Source organism: Dinoponera quadriceps, unplaced genomic scaffold (assembly GCF_001313825.1).
Source record: "Dinoponera quadriceps isolate SergipeBrazil2010 unplaced genomic scaffold, ASM131382v1 scaffold3214, whole genome shotgun sequence".
Classification (NCBI taxonomy): domain Eukaryota; kingdom Metazoa; phylum Arthropoda; class Insecta; order Hymenoptera; family Formicidae; genus Dinoponera; species Dinoponera quadriceps.
In genome coordinates, this window is record NW_014557442.1 from 17,790 (window position 1) to 37,638 (window position 19,849).

General features: G+C 34.0%; 1 protein-coding gene across 19 annotated transcripts in view; it reads left to right on the plus strand.

Annotated features, from left to right (window-relative positions):
- The window catches only part of LOC106749092 (liprin-alpha-1), a 48,803-nt gene that overhangs the window by 1,863 nt on the left and 27,091 nt on the right, over positions 1-19,849 (plus strand). For 17 of the 19 annotated variants that reach the window (XM_014628193.1, XM_014628186.1, XM_014628188.1 and 14 more), the window contains 6 exons: positions 2,323-2,805; positions 7,268-7,369; positions 10,294-10,458; positions 13,217-13,291; positions 13,390-13,485; positions 14,409-14,624. In XM_014628193.1, the coding sequence (XP_014483679.1) occupies positions 2,557-2,805; positions 7,268-7,369; positions 10,294-10,458; positions 13,217-13,291; positions 13,390-13,485; positions 14,409-14,624 (903 nt within the window). In that variant the 5' untranslated portion in view covers positions 2,323-2,556. The remainder of the gene's footprint in view (positions 1-2,322; positions 2,806-7,267; positions 7,370-10,293; positions 10,459-13,216; positions 13,292-13,389; positions 13,486-14,408; positions 14,625-19,849) is intronic. The other 2 variants (XM_014628191.1, XM_014628205.1) reach the window with 2 other exon arrangements.

Here is a 19,849-nt window from a genome sequence, read left to right on the forward strand (position 1 = left end):
AAAGGTAGAACACTTAAGGCCTCCACACAGAAACATCCGTAACGTGTTAAGTTACGTTGAACTTAAAGTTATTGTTCTTAAACTTAGCTTGTACTTAACGTTAAACTTAGGTCAATTTGGATAAAGAAAATAAAGAAAAACTTAACATAAGCGTGCGTCAAGAATGTCATTTACCTGTAAAGTAAGTATAGTATGTAAAGTATGTCAAATATAGGTTGAATCACTTGGTCTCATTTTTAATATAATAATAATTTGAAGATATCACAGACTTCTAGTAGTTATACATGAATAAAATTGTGAGAAATAAAATTGAAAATATTAAATTGTTTCTTGGGGAAGAGTGATAAAATATTAATTTATCAAATTAAATATATTTCCGTTCATTCTTTTATTATAAAATATTTGATACATTCTTATTTTATAGATAGATAACGTTTTTGACATAAGCATACTTACATTAAGTTTTTCTTTGTGCGTTGAACTAAGTTTAATGTTAAATATAGGCTAAGTTTAAGAACAATACTTAACGTAACTTAACGTGTTACGGATGCTTCTGTGCCTTTATTTGTATTCACCCTTTATACTAAATGAAATAGAGTAAATATTTCCATTTTTTATCATACGATATTAGTTATCGGTGGCAATTATAATTGCAACATGAAAATGGCCTGCGTGCATTTGCATATATCTACATCTTCATATAATTAGAGTTATCAATATTATAATATATAATAATTATAACATTTATAAATAACCATAATAAATATAATATTTATAACTTATAACAAGATGTAAATATGCAAATACGCGCAAATCACCTTCATGTTGCTCGATTAATGAAAATTGCCGCCGATAATTGATATTGCATAAAAAGTTGCAGCACTTATTCGTATTCACCCTGTATACAGTGTTTACGTAAGAACAAATGGGACAAATCTTGGTGATATTTTTAGCACAATTTTTTTCTAAACGTTTTCATTTGTAATATAAATATAAATAGTTTGATCTGTTACCGTGGGTTGAGAGTTGCGTTTTTGTTGTAATTTTTTTTGTAAAGACAACACGGCGAAACGCTTGCATTTGGCTTCTTTTTTTACTTTTTTTGTTTTTTATAGTAATCTTTTGCTTTTTAGTGTTACGTGAGAATATAAATAGGACAAACTCATCAAAATAGGGAAAGGAAAGTACAAATTGAAAAAGCTTCAGGGGAGAGAAAAATTGGTTTTTTTAATATATTGCACAATAATAGATAAAAATATAAGTTTGTGCGTGTGTGTGTGTGTGTGTACTCATCAATAATTCTACTAATATTTTTTTATCATATTTTATTTCCAATAACTTATATGTTTGCACTTGCTATGTTGTCTATGAGAAGGGATGTAGGATAAAGATAAAGCGAGAAGGAGAAGAACGGTGTGCGGCGGTTGACATCCCGGGAGTTAAAGGCAGGGTGCGAGTTTGTAGTGCGTGTACTTGCGCGCGCGCGTGTGTGTGTGTGAGGGAGGGCATTTATATGCGTGCGTGACACGGGGTGTGGGCTGTAAAGACTGTATAGTAGTTGTAGAAACTTGTACACTGTTGTAAGAACAACTCACAAACAAGGCCAGAAAAGTTTTTATCAGACTCGTTTCATCGCAAATGGGATATGTTAAAGAGATCGTTGTAAATCCGATGCAGGTTTGGCGCAGGACGATTCTGCGGAGTCATTCATTCATTCGTTGATCGCTGAGTGAGACGCATTTGAGATATTGGAAGTTGAAGTTAAGCATTGCATAATTCTAACGTATATACTCTGTGTTAACGTAAGAGGACGTGTTTATTATGAGAATCGGGAGTATATTTATAGTAAATGGATAAAAGTAGTCGAGAGAGAGAACCTCAGGTTTTTTTTTAATGAAGAATGTCCGAAAACGTTTGTTGTTCGATAATCGTCACTCGATAACTTCCATAATGATTTATATTATCTGTTATCTGTTGACATCTGAATCATCACGCTAGATCCCGACAAAATCCGAGTGATTGGTCGTTGATGTTGTTAGAGTTGAAGGGAACGTACGTTTACATAAAAATTGCGCTAGATGATTGATATATTTCGCGTGAAGTGAAGAGTCAGGAATTATCGACGAGTGTAACCACACAAACGAAAGGAAAAGAAGAAAAAAAAAATTTTTTTCTTCTTTTCCTTTCGTTTGTGTGGTCACACTCGTCGATAATTATATATATATATATATATATATATATATATATATATATATATAATAAAAATATAGAGTCCTCTTGGTAAANTCTTGGTAAAATAAAAGGTATACGATTCGGTTATAGGTGTCGCTTATTTATGGTGCGTACATACGTGTGTGACATTTCGCGTGGCATATACTGCGCCCGTATCGTTTGCCGGTTTTTCACAGCGGTGTTCCAGTACAAGTGTTATAGTTTGTGTGTGAATAACAATTAATAACAACAGTAGCGGCAACAGTAACAATAATAATAAACAACAATTTAAATCTATATTCGCGGGTGTTTTGGGACATCGACGATTGTTGTGTAACACGCAAAATGTGGAATATGATGTGCGACGTGATGCCGACGATCGCGGAGGACAGCATGAGCCAGCGGAGCTCACAGTTCTCCGGGGAGGACGGTAATTTTGAGCAACTAATGGTGTCGATGCTGGACGAGAGGGACAAGCTGATGGAGTCGATGCGTGAGGGTCAGGAACGGCTACAGGAGATGGAAGCGCGGTTAGCGGAGGTCGAGAAAGAGCGGGACGCCCTTAATCGTCAACTTAATGCGAACATTCCTCAGGTATATTGATTCTTCATTTACTCCTTCGCGATGATATTCACTGTAAAGTGGGAAGGAGGAAACGTTCCACATAAATTACTTACGCATATCAAATGCATGCGATTATTAGATGTTAATTTTTCTTAATCTTAATGCGATTGTTGTGTCAATAACTATGGAGGGCCTTCGACGATTATAATTATTATAACTGTACGATTATAATTATTTGTCAAGATGTTTGACAAAATGAAGACTCTTCTACAATGATTGTAACGGCTGTGAGTCTGTAAGTTCTAGTCTACAATAGATGCTTTAAGTCCTAAACCTTAAGAAATTGACCAATCACGATCGAATTATAGAAGAATAATCAATGGTGATTGGTTAATTTCTTAAGGTTTAAAACTCTATTGTAGATCTAGCCTTAGATACGGTCGTTTTCAATAGTATGTCGTAACATAAGATCATAAATGAGAGTATAAGTTATTTTTATTTCTTACACCTTACGCGTCGATCAATTGGAACGAAGCAACGTAATAAAGCTCTAATCTTTCCTTCCTTGAGTGATGTCCGGCTTATGTTTTACTGTGAGCTGTGTTATGGACAGTACCATTTTAAGAACATTAAACTTTACGACCCTCAACTAAATACCACAGATTTAGAGCCATACCGCTATAGCCATTGCAGGAATGGTCTCAATGGTTTTGCGGTAGATAATTTAAAATTCATAAGATCATCTCAGAGACTTTTTCTAATAGCTATATGTGTCGATCTATGGATTCGTGATTGTTAAAACATTTGCACAACTATCGTGATCTGCAGATACGCTTTAGCGCAAAACTATAATTACATGAATGTGTTATCTTTTTGGTATCTCACTTTGAGCAAGGCATACACGTTACTAACAGCGTAATTAACTTTTTACTTAGAGTTTTACTTTACTCAGGTTTGGCCTTTTATCTATTGCTTGCATGTAAATTCTATAAAATGAGTGTATTTCTCTTTGTTCCGATTTAAATCAGTTTTGTTTAAAGAAATATGATTTTATTCTTTTTCGTGTTTTCATGAAAAGGATACATGGAGTTTCTTTACACGTCTCTGCTTTGTGGATTTTTTTAATGACTTAGAACAGGTCTGCAAACACGGTTCGCACGTTTCCATGGATTTCGCCTATTGCCGTCTCCCCATTCTTCTAGTTTCACAGTGTCCAGAAATTGTACGGAAATTTCGCGAATGTTGCCCGGCGTGCTGTTTATCATTTAGAGTATCATTATTATTATTACTATTAGAGAAGTATTATTTTTATTATGATTAATAGTAATAATAATAATATTTCTCTAAACAGTGAACAGCACGCGAGGCAACACTCGTCAAGTTTCCAGACGATTTTTGGCTAATATTATTCTAATACTATTGAGATTGTGAGCGTCTTACGTCTCCGAGAGGAACCTGGATACTGTGAAACGTGAGGAGTAGGGTTGGCAGTCGCGCCGAAATCCATAGAAACATGCAAACTGTGTGCAGGCCTGACTTAGAAAATATGATATACAAGATCTAAATTTCGCACCAACATTGCGTTAGCTTTTACTAGCCATTGAGAGTCGACGCACGATTGTATTAGTGCAAATATGCGGACATAAAGTTTTTTAAATAATTCAAAAGAACATTAATCGACGAAAGATATATCAACCAGACGTTTCGATACTTCGTTGAATTCTTCTCGATGGACAAACAATAATAACATTCAAAGTCAGTAGCGATTTAAATCTTTTAATTTTAATTGCCAGCGCACTAAACGACGGGACGCACTAAATGACGGGTCCTTAACATTAAAAAGCGAAGTTAATGATTTGCAATCGTTATTTTACGTAATGTGTGACTTTAAATCTATAATTATCTATAATTTAAATCTTTCGACTGTGTAAATACGGTCGAAAGTGTTTTATTGCCCAAACAATAGCAAAAGTTCCTTCTCAGTAGTGTCGAAGTTGCGTCCTGCTTTGTTAAGTATTCCGATGTATAGATAGTAGAAAGGTCATTATTAACATTTCCCCGCGACAAAATAGTGCCGATCGCCAGTGTTTGTCTAAAATTATAATCTGAAGCAAAATCTTTTGAAGATAATCTCCGTCATATTGCGTTTTGTCAATTCGTATAAGCCCGTGTTACTTCATTCGGTTACTTCATTCGGGATTGTTTTCTGTAATAAGAGCTAATCAGTCTCCGTTTGCCCTAATGCCTTCGGAATTGCCAAGTTGATTACAGCGGAGCCTTTTTTGTTCTCCCGTGACGTCGGTCCTTGCATCATCTTCCTCCGCCCGAGATGTTTAAACATATAGAAATATTTTACGCGCGGACCAACCAATTTGCAATTATTACGTATGATTAAACTATATTTTGAGCATAAAATAATTAAGAACTTACAATTATGTCTCTTTATTTTTATTACAACCTTGGCAACGTTGCAACAATAGGGGAGGCCGGGTCTAAAAATCACATAGGTCGGAAGTCGCAAAGCTTATATCTCACGTAATAAATAAAATAAAATATTTCTTATATTTATAAGTTTTATAGTGAAGCTTGCTCTCGGAGATGCTGTTCGTTAGAAAACGCGTTTAGTCTATCATGAGCTGTGCTGTGGAGCGTACCCTTAAAAACAGTTACGAAAATGTCGTCGCCCACGTATTTAGATCGAAGAGGGAAAAAAGACATAAGGAATCAACCTGAGAGTACCAAAAAGAAAATCATTAAATCGATCCTCGAAACCGAGACAAGGATAGGTTTGACTGTTAAACAAATTTGAAGTGGAGCAGGACAACAAAGGCCGAACGCGGGACTTTAAAAGATTACGTGCACAAGACATCTTTTCCAAAAGAAAATGCTATGAAACCAGTGCATGGAGATTCGAATGATTCGCTGGAACGATATGAAGGAGGCTTTATACAAAATAACAATGAGAATCTTAATTCGATAATTTTGAAAATGGCTCTGAAAGTGGAAAATAACGATGTAAAAATCGTTGAAATTGCATCACGAACGTTTTCACCACAATGATGGTTTTTTCATAAACATTCTTCTGATGATGCAGACTATTAGCTTGAAATTAGGGCATCAAAGCAATGACACATGCCAAGAAATCGACAACGCGCGCATCATCATCATTGTGGAAATTCGGGCACAAGCAGCTACAAAAGAGGTTCGACAACATCGTAGGGCATTATTAAAAGAAGCCGAAGACAAGTTTTTAGAAGCCAAAGCCGAGCTTTATGGTGCTAGCATAGCAGATTAGAAGTAAGGCCATTTTATAAGAAAAAAAAGTCGTTTCGAACTTTCTTTTGTGTTTTTCTCGAAATCATGTTTTTCAAGATGGATGTAAACTTTTCTCTGAAACTAATAGTCCACTTCATTTTATTTTGGCACAAATATTCTTTAGAAAATTATCTATCGTATAGCGTACGATTTTTTTCAATATATTAATCCATTTATTTATAATAAATTTTCTAAGCTCTTATTTTAAAGCCAATTTTTTTTCTAAATAGAGCTGTTTTTTATATTTCTCAACAAAAAATCCTACACTGCATGATAGCTATTACATCTGTTTGCAAAGAAATATTTTACGTTTTGATTTCAGACTACCTCCGTCCCCGGAAATGTTACACCCGTCCGATCCCGCCGCGGCGAAGGAGTTTTGCGGGAATTGTTCCACAGCTTAAACTTTTCAGTCAATTTTTTTTTAAATTTGTGAATTTGTAATTTAAATATTGTATATTATACTCATAAAATATAAATTAATTCTGCACAGTAATTAATTAAAAAAAAAATCTTAAATTTGTGCTTATTTTAGACCCTGTTACGCTCTTTAATTGCCTTAGAAACATATTATATGCATTATGACGCATTATAAACGTTTATCATCGGTCCATGACATTATAGATCAAAATTGACTACAAATGTCAATATTCTAATCAGCTGTCAAAGTAAATTTTGTCAAATGCTTGTTACAAAATGGTATTAGATTTGATACAAAATCTGTTGGATCAGACGTTGTTGATAAATTGCCAGCAGAAATAGCACAAAACTTGCTAACATAATGTGCAAGCAAATTGATGCGAAAAATTCTAGCAAGATTTGCGTGATGTAGTTAGACGCCAAATTGATGTCAAAAACCGAACAAAATCTGCGCGACGCAGTTTGACACCAAATTGATGCTAAAAACCGAGCAAGATCTGCGCAGTTTGACGCCAAATAGATGAAAAAACGAAGCTAGATCTATTATTTCAAATTAAATCTGTTATTTCAATTGAAATATTATTTCAAATTATATTAAAGAGAAATATAGAAAGTACAATTTATAGGAAACACAACTTATAAATGTTTTCGCGTGTTTGAAACGATGATGTTGTTTGAAAGGGTAAAATTTCTTAATCTCATTTTAATATTATGTTTCTCTATACCTATTAATGTGTCCTATTTTATATTTGTGCAGGAATTTTCACAGTTGACGAAAGAATTGGCGGCAGCACGAGAAAACATCTTGGAGAGGGAAGAAGAGATCTCAGAGTTAAAAGCTGAAAGAAATAATACACGCGTACGTAATTGAATTTGTCTAACATTTTATTTTTTTACCTAGCACACACAAATATGTTCCATAGTTATAATATAATGAAATTAGTAAATATACCAATTAACGGACACCTCTCCAACGACCTTGATTTTGACATATATTATTAAGGGCAACGTGTGTGAAAATTTTAGGTATAGATGAACAGCTATTTAAAAGTTATTAACGAAAAGAATGAGTAAAAGATATGTACAAAAATGAGTATAAATTAAAATAAACTAAAAATTGAAAAAAAAATTTTTTAATAATAAAATATTTTAAAAAATATTTAAAAAATGAGTAATTGAGTAATAAAAAAATATATAAAAAAGATGAGTAAAGAAATTTGAAGTTGAAACAATTTAAAAGTTGGGAAACAAATATTAAATAACAATAAAAGACTAAATCGATTCTCGAAACTGAGATAAGAAAATTTTGAAATAAAATTCTACATAATTATAATTATATTAATTATTAATAATGTTTTGTGAATTATTTACTATTTCTTTGCGACAGAGGGACAAATAATCTTTATTGTTATACAATACAATACACGAATGTACAGTATGAATGTTCGTGCACAGATAGATTCGCAGATAGCTATTAAAGTGGCCTTTCATAACAGAAAGGTTGAAGAGAGACACAATATAGAAGAAACCCGGGCAAAGTGAATCGCCCGGGTAAAAAAGATAATGATGTTTCTCGCTAAACTATTATATATGATGTTATGATGTTGAAATTCATCGATAAGTAGACTATATTGTGAAATCATGACAGTGACATTGAAACAATGTAAAATTGTACGTTGCTACCGTTTAGAATTTTCTTTCTTTCGATATTTTGTTACGATTTCCATTAAAGTATGTTCGTTAATTTTAATGCTTGTTGACTGATTGCTTTATATTGCCGAATTAATCAATTTTTAGAATTTTGGGTTATAACTTTTGAATTTATTGCGTTAACAGTTATATTTTATGAATTTGTTTTCAAACCGGTCTTTTAGATAAAGCAAATAGGACAAGGAATAAGGTAGAAAATGAACAAACTTTGAAATTATGTCAAGTAACTGACAAAAAAACTAGAATTGAAGACTTAACTGAACTCAGTCACTGTGATAGAAGTAAAAGAATTGCTAAGAAATCAAAGAAGGGAACTATAAATAAGAAAAATATGAGATATTTATGTACAATCTGTAAGGAGTACACTGAACCTATTTCTAAAGGCTGGATTTAATGTAGCCAATGTTGCAATTGGGCTCATGAGTCTTGCACATCGTGTTTTTGACAATTTTTTGAAAGAATCATTATCGATATATGAAAGTTATGAAGAGTTGTTGGAGATTAAATTCTTTCCTCATGCAAAGAAACGAGGATTATTAGACGTATAAATAAATTCGGTGCTTTTACATTTGACATCTTGTAACTCTGGTTCAAATTAAAAACTTTTTCCCGCCCTATGATGATTTGAAAGTGCCAACCTTAAATTTTAAGAAGCACTATAATATTTGGCGGTCCTGCCGACATTACCTCGAGAAACAGTAGTGAACACGATGTCGTCCGAAAAGGAGCATTTGAGGCACTGCATTCTTTTTGCTTTTCAGTTAAAGAAAAACGCTGCTCAGGCTGCTGAAATGATTTGTTCCGCTTTTGGGTGAGAATGCTGTGACCCATAAGACTTGTAACAAAGCAGTCCCAGAGGTTCCGAGAAGGTAATTTCGCTCTTACTTGATCGAGAACGCAGTGGAATACCGAAAAAATTGGAAGACGAGGAATTGGAGCAACTGCTGTACGAAAATCCTTGTCAGACGCAGGAACTTGCTAAAAAACTTGGTGTAACTCAACCAGTTATTTCCATACGCTCGAAGAAGCTTGGAAGAATTTTAAAGGCAGGCTGTTGGGTTCCGTTCACTCCGGAAAACAAAATGAAACGTTGTAACACGGCAATGTCCCTGCTGTCACGATTCAAACAAAAGGACTTTCTGCATAAAATTGTGACTGGGGATAAAAAATGAATATTATACGATAATCCCAAAAGACGAAAATCGTGAGTTCATCCGAGCGAGCCATCAACAAGTATTGCGAAACCGAATATTCACGCTACTAAAAAAAGTGTTGTTATCTATTTGGTGGGATTTTAAAGGCGTTATTTATTATGAATTGTTCAAATCCGCTGAAATTGTCCTTCGACCTTACCTCTGAATGTTATCAACAGCAACTTATTTAAGTGACGAGATCGAGCGTAAAAGACTATTTACCAGCAGTAAGGAACTAGACAGGTGATTCTACTTGCGCGACAACGTGCAACCACACAAAACGGCAAAAGCCTTATAAAAGATATTATGAAAACATAACTTTAGTCCCCAAGTTTTCGGCCTATTTTTAGCGTAGAAATGAGACGAGTTCTTTCTAATGCAAAAGTGTGTGCAATAATACACGCGCGCCACTTATGGGACGGACACGGGCGCACAATATTGCCACTCAAGTGATTAATGCAATAATGCGCCACTTCGCTAGAAGAGTGGATTCCATAATACTAGTTTTGCTATACCGTGATCACTGTTCTCATTTGCGTTAAATATCATATTTTCATGTCATAAATTGCATACGAAAAATGGAAGTCATCTAATGAATAATCCGATACCTGTATTTATAAAATATTTCGTAATAAGGAAGTAGTGCAAACATTACAATTGTTCTATAACGTATCATATTTAAATTATATTGTTGTTATTATGTTATAATTCGCAAATGTAATGTAACAGTTTTGAAGCGGTTAAATAGTGCATAGAAAATCATTTATGTTACCTCAACATAAATAGCCACTTATATAGCTATTGTATTCTGTGTTTGCTGGGTTGTAATGTAATCGATTCATTTCGTAATTACTAAATGATGATTTGTCGATGTTTGCAGCTCTTGCTGGAACATTTGGAATGTTTAGTTTCACGGCATGAACGGTCACTCAGGATGACGGTTGTGAAACGTCAAGCCGCTACTCAATCCGGCGTATCATCCGAGGTGGAAGTACTCAAAGCTCTGAAAAGTCTCTTCGAACATCACAAGGCTTTGGACGAAAAGGTATTCGTATCGTTCTACTTGATTTCTCTGCATTGTAATGCCAGTTTTTCATGAAGAAAATTTAATTAAAAAAAAAAGATAATTAAACTTCTTGTGATTATCAGTACAGCTAATAATTCTACTGACAAGGAGATGACGTGAATCTCGAAATCGATTTCTGGGAGAGTCATATTTTGTTCGATATAGAGCATAAAAATTTTAAAGAGTGGACCTTTGTTTATGAGAAATTATAATGTAAAGTTGAGCTCACGGAACTGTGCCCATATGAGGCAAAACTTAACATTCCGTGTTACCGAAGCGGCGTAACTGAAAAAATTAAGACTCTCGTCCCGATGTTTTTGCCAGCGTTCGCGTCCCGCTGATGACTTCTTTGCTTAATGTTCGTTTTTTTTATTATATTAGGGATGTAATTAATATTTTGTTATGCGTTATTGTGTTTTTCTTTTTCGATTTATTTCATTTTCTACGAATAATTAGAGAAGTTTCAGACTTTCTTAAGAGAAAATAATATGGAAACAATTTGTGCAGTCATTTAAACGAAATATATTTTTCATACATTTTATAAATTTGATTAATTTAGAGGTTAGGAACATTTTTTTTACAGAAATACCTATATGTTATAAAAATTTGCTATACTTACAAATTACAAATTTGTCGAATTGTACCAACATTCAAATATATGTTTGAATATATTGTATATATTAAAATTAGCAGTCAATCGAGATATTTTTTTATAATAATTAATTGATCAATCAAGTTTCCAAAACAACATTTATAATATACAATGTACATATACAACGTATTTTAGACAGTATAATTCACTTATTGAATGTTGTTGGTGCACCAAATTTTTGTTTTCACGGTTTTCATGTTCAAATTCTCATTCTCAGTCGCAACATTGCAACAAAATTGTGGCAAATTTTTAATGAAAAATTAAAAAAATTTTGATTACTTAAAAATTTATTTTTTTCCCCTATTGCCTCTTTTCACACAAAATAATTGAAGAATTATTATTTTACTAATAAAAGAAAAAAGATCACTTAAAAGAAACGTTACCATGAGGAATCGAAATTGTACCTCAGCAGTCGAACTCTCTACCATGCTTCGAACTTCGATTATAAGCTCCAGCCTATGCGAACACAGAAATCTTTTTTCGTTATAACTTTTGAATAACTTCCCGTTTACATATAATATTTTACGTTTGTACTTAAAAAGTCCCGCCCTATAAACTATTAAAGTTTTGTTCACATTTGTGTTTCCAATTTCGTGTGGTCTCCTTGTTAGTTGTGGTTAAATTATTGAGTATTGTTAAGTTTAGAGCATCCTTCACACTCGTCGTTGTTAATCAAAATGATGAGGTATCACCGGATATTATTAAAGATATGGGATGGGATAATTGTTGTCAATTATGATGTTGATGATGAGAGACAAATTTTTCTGAAGGAAGGTGGCGTCTGAAGGAAAGAACATTCTGTCGACCAGGCCGAATCGTCCTTCTTTTATAATAGTGTAGGTGTTGAAATGTGAAATTCAAATATTGTCCTGAGAACGTAGACTTATGGAGCTAATCGAAAATATCGAGTATTTAGTCACATCTAGGAAGTTAATTTTATCATTTTCGGTTATTTGTATAATATTTTAACATATAATACAATAATATAACAACAATAATGACGTTAATTATTTTATATACAATAATAGTCATATGTTTCTTATAGATTCAGCATAAAATACCCTTTCATATGGTGTATAAAGATGCTTCAGATTACAAAAAAGAGAAGTGAATGGTGGAGATATGTTAAAAATGATAATATTTTTCATAAGTCTGCGAATGTAAAATATTCTTGGAACTTAACTTATATCTTAAAAGTTTGTTGTTATTTAGTATGTACGATATTCGTACGATACTCGCTTCGAAAGAAGGAAGCGATTTTTTAAATTGGTATTTTACCTCTTAAAAATGCATACATGCCCTCTATTTTTGAACGATGCCTTTCTCTTCTTCCCTCCCTGCCTCTCCCCCCCCCCGTGTCTATCTTTGTCCTTCTTCCTCTCTCCCTTCCCTTCTCTTCCTCTCCCTCGATTTCAACATATTACAAGAACATCAAAATCGGAGGGGGATACTTCCGTTGATTTTCCTGTTAGTTTTTAAATATCTCTTCAATTCGAATTGCTTGCAATTGAGAAACATTGGACGTTTCAACGTTTCAATGTTCCAACATTCCTGTTAAGGATAAGTCTATATCTGTTGCTCAAGATACCTATACTAGGACTACGTTTTATTTAAAACAACCTCGTCGAGTCATTTCATTCAACGTGTCATTTCATTTCTGTTTAACATCCAGAAAAAACAAAGATAGAATGACTGCTTTCAGTAGAAAAAGAAGCTTAGTAAGCGCTTTGCGCTCCCTAGCAGTTTTGCAGCTGTTGTGAGATTTTTGCTGAACAACACCAGCGGTTTATGTTTTTCCAACATGCTTACTAAGCAGTAATTATTTTTTTCCAGCATACTTTTAATACGCCGAACCGCTTAATAAACATATTGGAAAAGCTGAAATCGTTAAATGGCATTTAGCGAAAAATCAGCACTACAGCGAGAAAAATGTTTACAAAACCACTTTCTGCTGAACGCAGCCAATGATCTCTCGCGTCTCTGTGGTCTCTGCCAAATAGAAACATAGTTAGGCGGTTCGTTAGGTCTGGGACATCCTGTATAAACGTTAGCAATCGGAAAGTTAATATTGCCAATGAACTTTAGGTGCGTGAGCGTTTGCGCGTGGCCCTCGAAAGAAATACAAGTCTCGAGGAGGAACTGGTCCACATCAAAGAAGAAGTGAGTTTTGCTTTGACGGATATATAAATTAAAGAAAAGATTGTTAACAAAATATTAAAGTATTATCTTATCGACCTAACGTGCAAGTGCGTTTGCAGCTCCAGCAGTATAAAGTAAGCGGGCACCCGCCAAAAACCATAGAAGATAGGCCGAAAGAGAACGGGCAAGCGGACGAAGGTCAGCAACAGAATAAGGTATCGACAAATTATCCGAATGATCCAACCAAATCATGTGTACACAAGCGCTCACAGATATTCATGTACACACGTACTGCTTTTCATATATCTCGTATATTAATCATGGATAAATGGAAAAAATTCGTCCGAGAGTGGTGAAACGCATCTGTGGAATTTTTTCACTTTGCATGCTCATGTGTAGTATGTGTCTTCACTTGTTGATGTTTCTCAAATTTGGACCTTCTTCATCCTATCTCTTTTTTCTCTTTTCTTATGTTATCAAAATATCATAAATGTTAATTTCAACAAAAGGCATTAGTCGAATTAAATGACCGGTGAAATGATCGATGAATTATATTCCTCTCGTCCTTCCATCCCTTCTTCCTTCTTCCTTTCGTTCTTTCCTCATAACCCCTCCTTTTTCCTATCCCATCTTCCCTTCTCTCTCCCTCCACCTGCTCTCCTTCTTTCCCTCTTCGCTTTTTTCTCTCCCTTTTCTCCCTTATTTTTATATTTCGATATTATATTATTGAAACTAAATCATTTTATTACATATTATAGTTCATGCCACGAAAAAATATTAATTATATAAAATTATGCTTAAAATAACCGTCAGCATTTTCATGCTATACATTTAGAATATCAAGCTGTAATAGACATTTCTTCATATATTATGTTAACGCGCGTTTTCTCTTGTGCGAGCTGCGTTGTTTAAGCGTATGTTTTTATTTCGACCGTGGTAAAAGACAACAGGCAAACATCTTTATTTATTCGCTCATTGATTTACGTTCTGCATCCATAAAAATGTATTTATCATAGTGCATGCCAAGTAGTTGTGTACAGTCGCGTAGCTGTGTACATGTAGTTTTTTGGAATTACGCGGCGATGCAGGTCAGGCAATGCGAGCGAAGAATTCTGAATGTAGTGTTGTGATCGGGCAGAATGAGACTGAGCAGGCAGGAAGCCAGCAACAACAGCAACAGCAACACGAGCAACATCAAGCGCAACAACAGCAACAGCTGGTACAGCAACAACAAAAGCTAGGTACAGAGAGGTCTACCGAAGCTGGTAGTAGACTGAGCAATGGGAGTCTCGATCCGGCTGATCAGGACTCAGCGGTGCGAGTAATAGACTTACAAGCCACTCTCGACAAGCAGGTATGAATTCTGTAGAACGAAACGACTAGAAATCATTAATCATTAACATCATTCTCTCTCAGGTAGCTCTCTTCATCATTTTATGCAAACGTGTGTAAAAATTACAACTAGTTCATGAGTTTGACTAGAATCAAATAAGTTCTAGAAGTTCTTTTACAACAAATTTCCCCAGTTTTTAATTGTATACCTGTAAAACGGTGATTTTTTTTTTATTTTTGCATGAATTATTCACTTGATGCAGAACATTGAGTGTAATATTTGAAGCAAGTAGGGAGCGTATTAATTAATATTTATTAGATGTAATTTCAATGATATATTGACCATGCCAGGTGTCCCAGAATAACCGCAAGGAGTACACCGGAAGATTCTTTGTATCAAAGGAAGCGACTTTTTCCTTTGCTAAAATGACATTGGAAAGTTGGGTTTTCAGATGGGAATTTTTTACGGTTGATAAATCAGCTTACATAGTTGCGTGCGACCTGCGCTCATTGCGAAACCATGAATCATCACGTGAGCTGTGTAGATTGGATTTTTTTATTTCGCTAAAAATTTTATCATGCATCTATGTATAATATCTGAATTTATTGCTACTGCGAGTAAAACTTATTTACATTCCGAGCATTTTCAGCATTTTGCTTTATTTTCGGTCGTTTTTTCAATGATATCGGTGAGGAATTTTTTTTATATTAAAATAAGTTCATTCAAAATAGCGATAAATTCAGATATTATGCATAATTGTGTTATAAAATCTATAGTGAGATAGGAAGAAATAACTTATATGACTCACATAATGTCTATTATTTTCATAACTTTTATATATGTCTATTCTATGTATTCTTTGCATATTAAGTATATACAGGGTGTCCCAGACTACTCGTCTCACTCGATTTTTTCGTAAACACGACATTTTAAAGAAAAATGTTTCAGACAAAAATTTTGTGACATCGAGGGGCACATAAGATGGTGTCATTGGTTTGACCTTGGATAGTCGTTTGAAGATCACGTGAAGGTCACCTTTAATTTCTTAAATGGAAACCCCCATTTTTCAATGCATATTCTTGTAGCTTACCTCGAGAGCTTTCCAAAACGCTATAATGAAACGTTTTTTTAATTAGTACTTTACGAGTTATGAGGATTGAAAGTTACGGTTCCGCCGGCATTAACATTACCCAGTCGTGATGTATGACATGTCTGATACTGTCACGTAAGGTGTAACAAAATTCTTATTTACCAGCCATGTCGTATTCAAACGCGGAAGCTTGTGATATGATGCTTATTTTAGGTGAATGTGATGGTCAATTTAGAGCAGCTGCAAGATTGTGGCGAGAACGATACCCAGATCGCGCTCCTCATTCGTACAAAGTTTTTTCTCGCTTAGCTAACCGAATTACCAATAAAGGTATTCTTCAACCGGAAGCAAACGGTGGACATTTCGAACACCAGGCTTAATAACATCAGCCACACACACACACACGCGCGCGTACAGCAGAGAGGGTTTGGAGTCGATAAATACTACGGGAGTGACGAACCGTGGGGTCCTTATCTCTGTTGACACACACACATTCACACACACAAACACACAAAGAGGTGTAAATCCGACCGTGCAACCTCCACCTTGGGTAATGCTAATGCCGGCGGTACCGTAACTTTCAACCCTCATAACTCGAAAAGTACTGATTAAAAAAACGTTTCATTATAGCGTTTTGGAAAGCTCTCGAGGTAAGCTACAAGAATATGCATTGAAAAATGGGGGTTTCCATTTAAGAAATTAAAGGTGACCTTCACGTGATCTTCAAACGACTATCCAAGGTCAAACCAATGACACCATCTTATGTGCCCCTCGAAGTCACAAAACTTGTCTGAAACATTTTTCTCTAAAATGTCGCGTTTACGAAAAAATCGGGTGAGACGGGTGGTCTGGGACACCCTGTATATAAATACCTAAAAATAGACAAAATGAATATACATATGTTATATTATTATTATGTTATTAATATGTATATTGTATTTACAGGGTGTTACATTTAGTAGAGCAGTATACTGGATTGTCGCTGTACGGGCACGCGTGAAGAAGAGAGTGCCGCGGAAATTCGAACCGGTCGCGCGCTCTCACATTCTCACGCGCAGCGGCAACCCGGTATATTGCTTTTTATGTAAGTGCAATACCCTGTACATGTTTATTTATTTATTTATTTATAATAGGGAACGCCCCCTTATAATATAAAACTAAGAAATACGGTATTTCATTACAATATATATAAATATGCAGTAATATGTTATTTAGACCTATCAAGGCCACAAACAAAACAAGCCATAGAGACATAGGCTGAGTTTGTAAACAATAGATTATAATAGACTATATCGCTTATGAATATAAATATGAATATAAAATATAAAATGCTAAAGAGAGAATAATAAGCTATGAAATTGAAAGCAATGCTAGTGAAAAAGTGATGCAGTTAATCATAATATTTGGATTAATGAAGTAAAGCAGACGCAGCAGCGTATTTGAAAGAACTTATCAACGCGCAGAAAAAAGTCATAAGAGTTCATGTCAAGACAACAATGCCGACTTGTGCGTATGATAGGGGAAAATCTGCATTATATAAGTTGACTTTGAATATATTTGGACAAAATAATTGCAACGCCCGAATCAGCCTGGGATAAGCGTGGAAATTGATTTTAGGGAAAAAAATAAAGCAGTCGTTATTACAGTTTATGGCATTCGTTAAACGTCTACGATTTTCTTAATATATACTGTTTCGGTGTGAATGAGTATACGTGAATGATCATGTTCATGGACAGACCTAATTTAAAAGAGGCAAACCGAAGGAATTTATGCTGCACAGTTTCAATTTGATTAATATAAATTGCCTGAAATGAGATATATATGTGTATATCAGGTATAGGAGCGACTTATTTTTCTCATTTTTCTTCATTTATTTAGTAACATATCATTTTTTCTCACTTTTAAGAAAACAGGTTATTTTTTTCTTATTTGTTTATATCTTAGAAAAAATTCGATCACAAGAAATCATGTTCAATATCTCGCTTCTTTAAAGACAAAACAAAATTTTTCAAAAAAAATATCATATAACAATAACTCCCACAGCACTATGTTCATAAAATGAAGAATTGTGATTTTATTTGTAAATTGTTTTTATCAAGTTACAAAAAACAGACAATAGCCGGAATTTGATGTGACAAATTTTTATAAAGGGTTTTATTGTATTAAATATATATTTAAGACTGAGTTTATAAAGTATGCATATTTGAAGATAAAAAAAAACAGTTGATAAAAGTATGATTTGGATGCGCGACATGTAGCGTTTTCGTAGTAATAACTTATCCGCTCAGCTACGCCGCTGAGCTTGAAAACTGTCGAAACAATTCGGTATATAACTTACAAGGAAAAATTCAAATTTGATTATCTCGTGAATGCTTAAAAATTGCATTGAATGGCTTTACTATAGATTAGTGGGAGGGCAATACTATAACATATTTCAGACTCGATGAAATTAGTTAGAGCAATATCTGGTACTCCTCTTGTTAGTAAATAAACGTCTTTAAATGTTTAGAGTTTCTGAGATATAATTGCTGCAATCTTAGTCAAAAAAATATATATTTTATTTATTAAATCGTATTTTATAAATAAGTAATTAGATATATATTATTATAAAAATTATAAAGCTGCTCAAAAGTGGAAACATCCATGATATTAAGGGGAAATAATATGTTTTTTAATGTCACTAGCGACAAACGTTAATAATATATCGACGGCACAATGTAGGATTCTTCGATTAATATTCGGAAATATCAAAATTGATTGGTACAGTCTGTTTGAAAAGAGCGTGTCCGGCGAAACTTTTACTTATAAACTATTAGACAGAGGTTTAAAAACTTGTTAAAAGCTTACTTAAAAATTTATGACAACTTTAAAAAATTGTTTCAATGCAATTTTGATAAAAGGTTTTTTTTTGCACAAAGGATCTCCCAATGCATTCGGTCTGATTTTATTCTGGGCACCTTGTATATTAAAATATACCGTATCTATCATATTAATATTTTTAACTTCTGCTTTGTGGACACACTTGTAAGGGGCTACCAAGATTTACCCTTTTCGATTTGGACGAAGTTCGAATATGTAACAGTACTATCCTCCCACGAATCAACGGTAAAGTGATTAGATGCAATTCTCACGTATTCTCGAGAAAAATACGTTTAAAATTTTCTGTGATCTTTTTATAGCGATTTACAAATACAACGACGGTTGTCAGCTCACAGCCGTAGCCGAGAATGTAGAATAGAAGTGGAATCGACCGCTATAAACATAGAGAAATCTTAAAAAAATTTATTGCATTTTGCAAATGCTTTAATGCACCAATGTGCAATGATTAATATCAGTAATCCATTTTTCTCATATTAGTATATAAAAAAATATTAAGGTGATGTTATCAAAAAGTGAATATTTTATGATTATGTACATATAAATGTATACCAAAATAAGAATTTTCTTATTAAAAATATGTTGTATAATCACATTCGTGTAAATACAGGTCGAAAAAACGAAAAAAAAAACAAGAATCGTATTTGCGACACACAACGTTTTATTCTAGTCGATCGCCTTATGCTGTAGGCTGCGGATGTTAATTGATAACCGTTGTTGTAAATTGATATGTAGAGATCATGGCAAACTGAAAATTATCTTGCGAATGCTTGAGAATTGCATCTAATCATTTTATTATTGATTGAGAAGGTAGCATTACACACATACCAATCTTGTCCAAATTGGAGAAGACAAATCCTAGTAGTTTTGTTGTTAGTAAGAAACTTTTATTTTATTAAAAATGAATTTTACATGTATCTCATTATATATTCGCCTTGTTAGAATGCACGATCAAGCTGTAGTAATTAACCCTTTTGGTACATTTGACGAGTGAGACTCGTCATCTGCTTACTTGGGCATAAAATATATTACTTTTACATATTAATCCATATAGCGACAAATTAAATCCGTCCCATGGGCATAAAAATCTTAAAATAATTCACTACTCAAAGGGTTAATATTAGGTAGTATTTCTGTCTCGAAAAAAAAATGTTACGGCAAATATAGAATTATGTAGGATTTTAATCACATGATTACACATACGCACGCACGTACGCACGCACGCACGCACGCACGCACGCACGCACGCACGCACGCACGCACGCACGCACGCACGCAC